The sequence below is a fragment of the Nicotiana tomentosiformis genome, chromosome 1, assembly GCF_000390325.3.
Source record: "Nicotiana tomentosiformis chromosome 1, ASM39032v3, whole genome shotgun sequence".
Taxonomy (NCBI): Eukaryota; Viridiplantae; Streptophyta; class Magnoliopsida; order Solanales; family Solanaceae; genus Nicotiana; species Nicotiana tomentosiformis.
In genome coordinates this window covers 42,621,869-42,628,134 of record NC_090812.1, presented here as the reverse complement: position 1 = coordinate 42,628,134, position 6,266 = coordinate 42,621,869, and the positions used below count along the sequence as shown (strand labels likewise).

General features: G+C 36.0%; 1 protein-coding gene and 1 long non-coding RNA gene across 2 annotated transcripts; both read right to left on the bottom strand.

The window, feature by feature from the left end:
- Positions 1 to 1,464: 1,464 nt before the first annotated feature.
- Positions 1,465 to 5,477, bottom strand: LOC117278259 (uncharacterized). Its single transcript, XR_004508598.2, has 2 exons — positions 5,016 to 5,477; positions 1,465 to 1,677 (listed from the first exon to the last, which is right to left on the bottom strand). It is a non-coding gene; the product is annotated as an uncharacterized lncRNA (long non-coding RNA).
- Positions 2,600 to 5,020, bottom strand: LOC104102304 (transcription factor MTB1-like). The gene has a single exon (XM_009609984.4). The coding sequence runs from the start codon at positions 4,625 to 4,627 to the stop codon at positions 2,810 to 2,812; it is 1,818 nt and encodes a 605-aa protein (XP_009608279.1). The 5' UTR covers positions 4,628 to 5,020; the 3' UTR covers positions 2,600 to 2,809.
- Positions 5,478 to 6,266: the final 789 nt, after the last annotated feature.

The window sequence follows — 6,266 nt, the reverse complement described above, 5'->3', positions numbered from 1 at the left end:
CACATAGGAGAGGGACACCAGCTCTAATTGAAACGATGAATTGCCGAATATACAAATTTGTGATATTTTTTTAAACGGGTCTATCCCCCACACAGGAGAACAATTCCTTTGTCAAAAAGAGAACTGAAGCTGTTTAAGATAGTTTTGCAATTTGTACCTTAATATTCTCAAACATGATCGTGTATTTTTTTAATCTTTTTAATTTTCCTTTTACAAGATCTTTGTTTACTACATGCTTATCTTTTTGGAGCTTTACTACCTGTTGCTTTCTATAAATGTTCAGAGATACCTCAACAACCTTCACGGGCAAAAGCACTAAAGAGAAAGAGCCCACAACTCCATCTTTATCTTTTATCTTTATCTTTTTCCCCTAACTGCATCTAGCAAAATACTCACTAGATCTTTCCCCCTTTAATTATGTCATTAAGACCTATTTTTCTCCTATTACACAAGTTACATGCATTTCATAACTATTGCACTTGCCAAACAGATCCCAACAAATATTCTTATGCAACCTGGCAATAGTTATTTAGCCTTTATTCTCCTTTACATACAATAATACAATGTAGTCGAAAAACCCCAATATAACGTACAAGAGATGAATAAACAACCCTCATTGGAAACAACATACATGACACTACATGTTTTGATAAAAATTACTGTAGGGTGTATGAATATCTAACTAATCTGGTAAGCAGTAATAATAAAGAAGAGAGTTCAAATTCAATGTACATTAACAAAGTAAAAGATTTTCCAGAATCATTCTTCTTAAAGGCAAGTACATGTAACGTTATATTTTACGGCCTGAATTAGTAACCTGAAAAAGAAAGGTCGCTACTGCTATTGCGGACACTACTAATCTGACAATTCCCCTAAAATACTGTATGACATTAAGAACCAGTTTGGACAAAAGAAATTTTTCTTTTTTTTCAAAAAATTTTAACTTTTTTTTTTTGAAATCAGTATTTGTTCAATAACAATAACAACAACAACAACAACCCAGTATAATCCCACTAGTGGGGTCTGGGGAGGGTAGTGTGTACGCAGACCTTACCCCTACCATGAGGTAGAGAGGCTGTTTCCAATAGACCCTCGGCATCCTTCCCTCCAAGAACTCCCCACCTTGCTCTTGGGGTGACTCGAACTCACAACCTTTTGGTTGGAAGTGGAGGTTGCTTACCATCAGAGCAACCCCTCTTGTCAAATTTTCACTTGAAGATGTATTTTGAAAAATTTTTAAAATTTGAAAAACTTCAAAAAGATGTTTTTCAAAATTTTCACTCAAATCACTCACAAAACTTCAAAAACAACCCAAAATTATATTCATGTCCAAACACAACTCTAAATTTCAAATATCATTTTCACCTAAAAAAAATTTTCCCCTATTTTGAAATTTTACAATTCTTTTGTCCAAACGCCCACTAAATTCAAGGTTTCAAATGTGAAAGTTAGAAAAAAAGCAACTAAAGAAGAAAATGAAAAATACATTATTACTGGTAAACATGTACTACTAATTGTTGTTGTCATATCCAAAGGCCCACAGCACAGTTAAAGCTACGCGCCCACCCATATTCAAAACGTTGTTGTCACTTTCTCCTCGTTGAAAACTCTTTTCCCACTTTGCCACGACTACCACACTTTCCTTCACATGTTTTTGTCATGTTCAATAAATTACAACTACACCAAATAAAACACAGGGCCAGTTTATTAGTATCTGTTACACTAATAACAGGACAGGAACTGAAGGAGACAATTCTTTCGACTGCTACTATGCCTTTATAACAAGAAACACAAGGAACAATATTTTCCAAATACAATTCAAGCAGCAAATTTCTGACTGAAATTACAAAGTTAATCATTTCCATGCATTTCTCATGGACCGGGCACAAGGTAAGTTTACAACATAGTACTAGCCTATTTCGCCAACCTTCTAAAATCAGCTTATTTTGAGAAGTGTTTTTTTCAAAAGTGCTTTTCAAAAAAAATACTTTTGGCGAGAACCAGTTTATGTTTGACTATTTAATTTGAAAAATACTTTTGAGTAGCAATTAGTATTTGGCAAAGCTATTAAAAAGTGCCTCTATTTTCTCAAAATTGCTTTTCAAAAAGTGTTTCAGGAGAGAAGCTACTTTTTTCTGATTCTACTTTTCATCAAAAGCACTTTTTTCCCTTTCAAAAGTTTGGCCAAACACTTTAATTTTAAAAAAAAATACTTCTGACCACAAAAAAAAATACTTTTGCCTCAAAAGAAGCTTGGCCAAACAGGCTATAAGACTCAATCGGAACAAACAAAAATCAATTTATCAATAAACGACACGTCAATCCCAAACTAATCAGAATTATTGACTATATCAATCTCCAATATCGCCAAAAACTAAGATCAAGCAACCCCGCAACCCTAACCTGGCATTCTAAAGAAAGAGGGAAAAACATAGATCACATAAAAAGTAGATTAACTTGTTAGTTTCTACCATACTTCCTTTTGTGCATTCTTGGATAGCTCCATGGTAAGATGCACATCTTGGATCTAAGATGACATAAATGCATCTACAGAAGCTCCTGAAGAATTAATAACAATGAATAATACAAAATAACGGTATGCAAAAGATAGTTAAGCTTGCAATTGATCCATCTTGCCTCATGATAAAACATGTATACTATAGACAAACACAGAAAATTTGCTGCTACTTTGTTAATAGCTAGTTATTTCCACCTATCTTGAACTGATGTATACGAAAAACTCTGCAGAAACTACGATATGATTCTTCACTACACTTTATGCCTAGCAACTACATAAAACATAAAACTGTTATTGCCCTACCGGTGAAAATTGTCTCAGCGAGTCTGATTCGCTGGAAAATGCAGCCAGCAACTTTTCCTTTGTCAGCTGTTCAGATCCGCTAGACTTGAGTACAAATGTGTGAAATACAGTTCCATTCCCGGCAGAAAGTTTTGATTCAACAACATTGATCTGTGCATCTTTGAATGTTTGGATGACTCTTGATATTGGATGGGTTTCCAGAGGACAACTCACCCTTACAATGACTTCATCATTGGCAGCTTCTACGTTGATGTCGGGTCCACGGATTTGAATCTCTGAATTCGGGCTGTCTTCTGCAGCCATTGCATCCCTTGAAGTGCTTCCTAATCTCAGCTCCCTCTCGGATTCCATGTCTCTTAGTTTTTTCTGCATCTCAGTTATGTAAGCAATGGCATCTCCTAAGAGGGAAGCTTTGTCCATTTTGGAGATATTCGGAACAACAGCTCGTAATGCATAGAATCGCTGGTTCAGCTTTTCCCGCCGCTGCCTCTCCGCCTCTACATGATTGAGGGGCTCTTCCCTTCCGTTGGCTGGCTTTCTTCCACGTTTTCTAGGCCTCTTTTCATCAACCGGGCCTGCACAGTCTTCCTTACACGAAGCTTCAACATCTGAATGCTCAGACTCAACAGTGTGTGCTGGCGAAATAATGGGTCTCGAGGTTGCTCCAGTGAAATCAATTTGCATTCTAGCAGGCTTTTGATGCTGAAAGTTGTTCAAACGGAATTCTTCCCTTCCACCATTGACAAGCTCTTGTAGGTTGTGTGCTGGGGGCGTCTGAGGACTATAGAGCTCCACTGGCTTTACCGGCTTCACATTACTGAATTGCGCCCAAGAAGCAGCATGTAAACCAGTACGCCCGTTCATGAATGGCATCCTGGTACCGTTTTGGTAAATATCCCATGGTCTCTCCTCCGCTTTCCTAACAGCAAGTTTTTCCCTAAAGTGGGTACCGGAATTTAAATCGTGCCCAAAAATCTTAGGAATTCCATCTGGTCGCTCACTAAAAGCTGAGCTCGAAAAAGGGGAATTGTTTCCATCTTTTTTCTCAGTTACAACTGCTAAACCTGCTGCTTGCTTAGCCCTAACAAGAAACGAAGAGAAGCAAGATTTTATAGAATGCAATAGCTCCAAACTTTCCGGTATCGATCTCACTGATCCCAATTCCACAACTCCAACATCAGTTGGGATCAAAACAATAGTTTGCATACCAGCTGACTTAGCTAGGAAAGATCTAGCACAATAATCTAGAGGGGACTTCAATGCATCTGATAACCACAAATGCTTACCCGAACCAAAACACTTCCCTGGACCTCCCTCTCCTCGAGGGAACGAAAAGTACATCGAGGCAAGGAAGAATATTTCAGTATCAGTGACCCTATCCAATCCAATAGCATAGTTATCTTCATCTGTTCCACCAAATAACATATGCAACTTCTGAAGGACCCTTTTCCTCATCCTTTGTGGAGCCTCATCCTCAAGGCGTAGATTAAATATACTTTTAACTTCACGCTCCTCTCCTTCCCTAGGTTCTCTGCAACACCCATCGCCCCACCCTAGCACCAATTCCCCCGATTTAGACCGTGAAATTTGCCAAAAGATGGCATAATTCCAGCTAAAATTAGTGGCGTTCGGGCGTTCCACGAGATCTGAAAGCTTATTCTGCAAATTCTGATCATTCCCTATTGCCATTAAAGAACATTCTGCTGAAACCGAGCTAGATATCAAATATTCAAAAGCTTCTTTTCCCAGTACAGCCGCCACTGTTGCCTTATCCTCATCACTCCACGACATATTCACCGTACCCATCTCTACCTAGTTAAAAAAAAATCCCTTGAACTACAAAACACCCCTAGGACCCAAAAGAGATTCCAAATTTATATTCCTAGATGAAACAAGAACTGAAAAAGACAATTCTTTTTTTTTCTCCTCCAAAGCTTGAACCTTTAACACATTCTAGAACACCAATTAACCAATCTAAAGCAAACTCATCGTAACTTCAAGAAAAACAATTGATCTTCTTCTTCTTATTGAACACCCAATTGTCCATACCTCTACTTTTCAGATCTCAAAAGCTTGGAAACTAGAGGGTATAAGTAACTATAAAAAAATACCCAGAAAGGATACAAACTTGGACATAAAAATGCATAAATGGACAAACAAAGAAGATTGGTAAAAAAGCATGAAAAATACACACCGGTATCTTTGCAGTCAAGAAGGTGACCAAGCAAACTTTTGAGCTCTGGAAGAAACTGAGGTTCTGTAATAGAACTAGAATTCAACTGGGAAAATACTATAGTTTTGCCCCAATAAAGAAATATTGGTAGTTTTTTGAGAAACGAAATGAGAGAAGCTGTTTTCTCTATTTTCTTGCAAAGTTAGAGAGAGATAGGGGGAGGGGAGAGGCGGGGTATATTTTGGGTTATAGTTTCTCTAAATTCCAACTGCATGTTTGTTAGTGTGTATACTATGGTTAGTTAGGGGTTTAAAGGGTTAAAAGATTTAACCATGGTTGGGTTAATACATGAACATGCTTTTTCGTGATATAGATTTGTTTGAGAAATAGTCGGCAGTGATCAATATTTCTTTCCGTTTTTTCATTTTCTTGTTAATAAGAAAAAGGAATTTTACTTTGACACGTGTTTCAGAAAGGATGACAAAACATGTGCACCCTTAATAGGACTGCCTAAAATGCTATAAAGATCTAATCCTATTTATTTGTCTATTTACGATAAGCTCGAATTTTTAATCAGAAGCAGTTTTCCAAGTGTCAAAAAACTATTCATCACTTATCAAATATCTACTTACTTTTCATTTCATGATTCTGTATAGTGAAATGAGAAAAACGTGGCCTTTGTGACGACGTCTATATTTTTGAAACTGGGACTTATCAAATTTAATCTAGTATTTTCCCTTAATTTAAATTTACATTTATCTAATCTATTTATGATGAGGATAGGTTTTAAACCAAAAATCACTCCTTTTATCCCAAAATGTTTATACATTTTATATTTATATTCTAACTTAGTTTACGTCAAGTCGTTTAACATTTTTAGACATCATGTTTGGTCATATATATAAATTTTTGTTCAATTTCATCAAAAATTATTATCGATGATCAACATCTTAAGATGAGTTATTTTTCATTTATATTAGTTCTTGATCAATTTCAGCAACTTTTTGATATTAAAATTAAGGAATCTTTACCAGAATAACCGATCATATTCACTGTTTATTTTTTTTAGTCATATGCATAGATTATACAATAACTATACACAATTATATACATATAAAACATGAATTATGCATATATTATATCTCCATCGACTATTTTTAGTTTAAGCGGTTGGGTGAGCGACTATTTAAGTTAATTCCTATTGATGATTTTTCTCTCATAATTTGTGAAGATTTGACATGACTTCCTAATTTTATAGGAAAGGGTATGGAA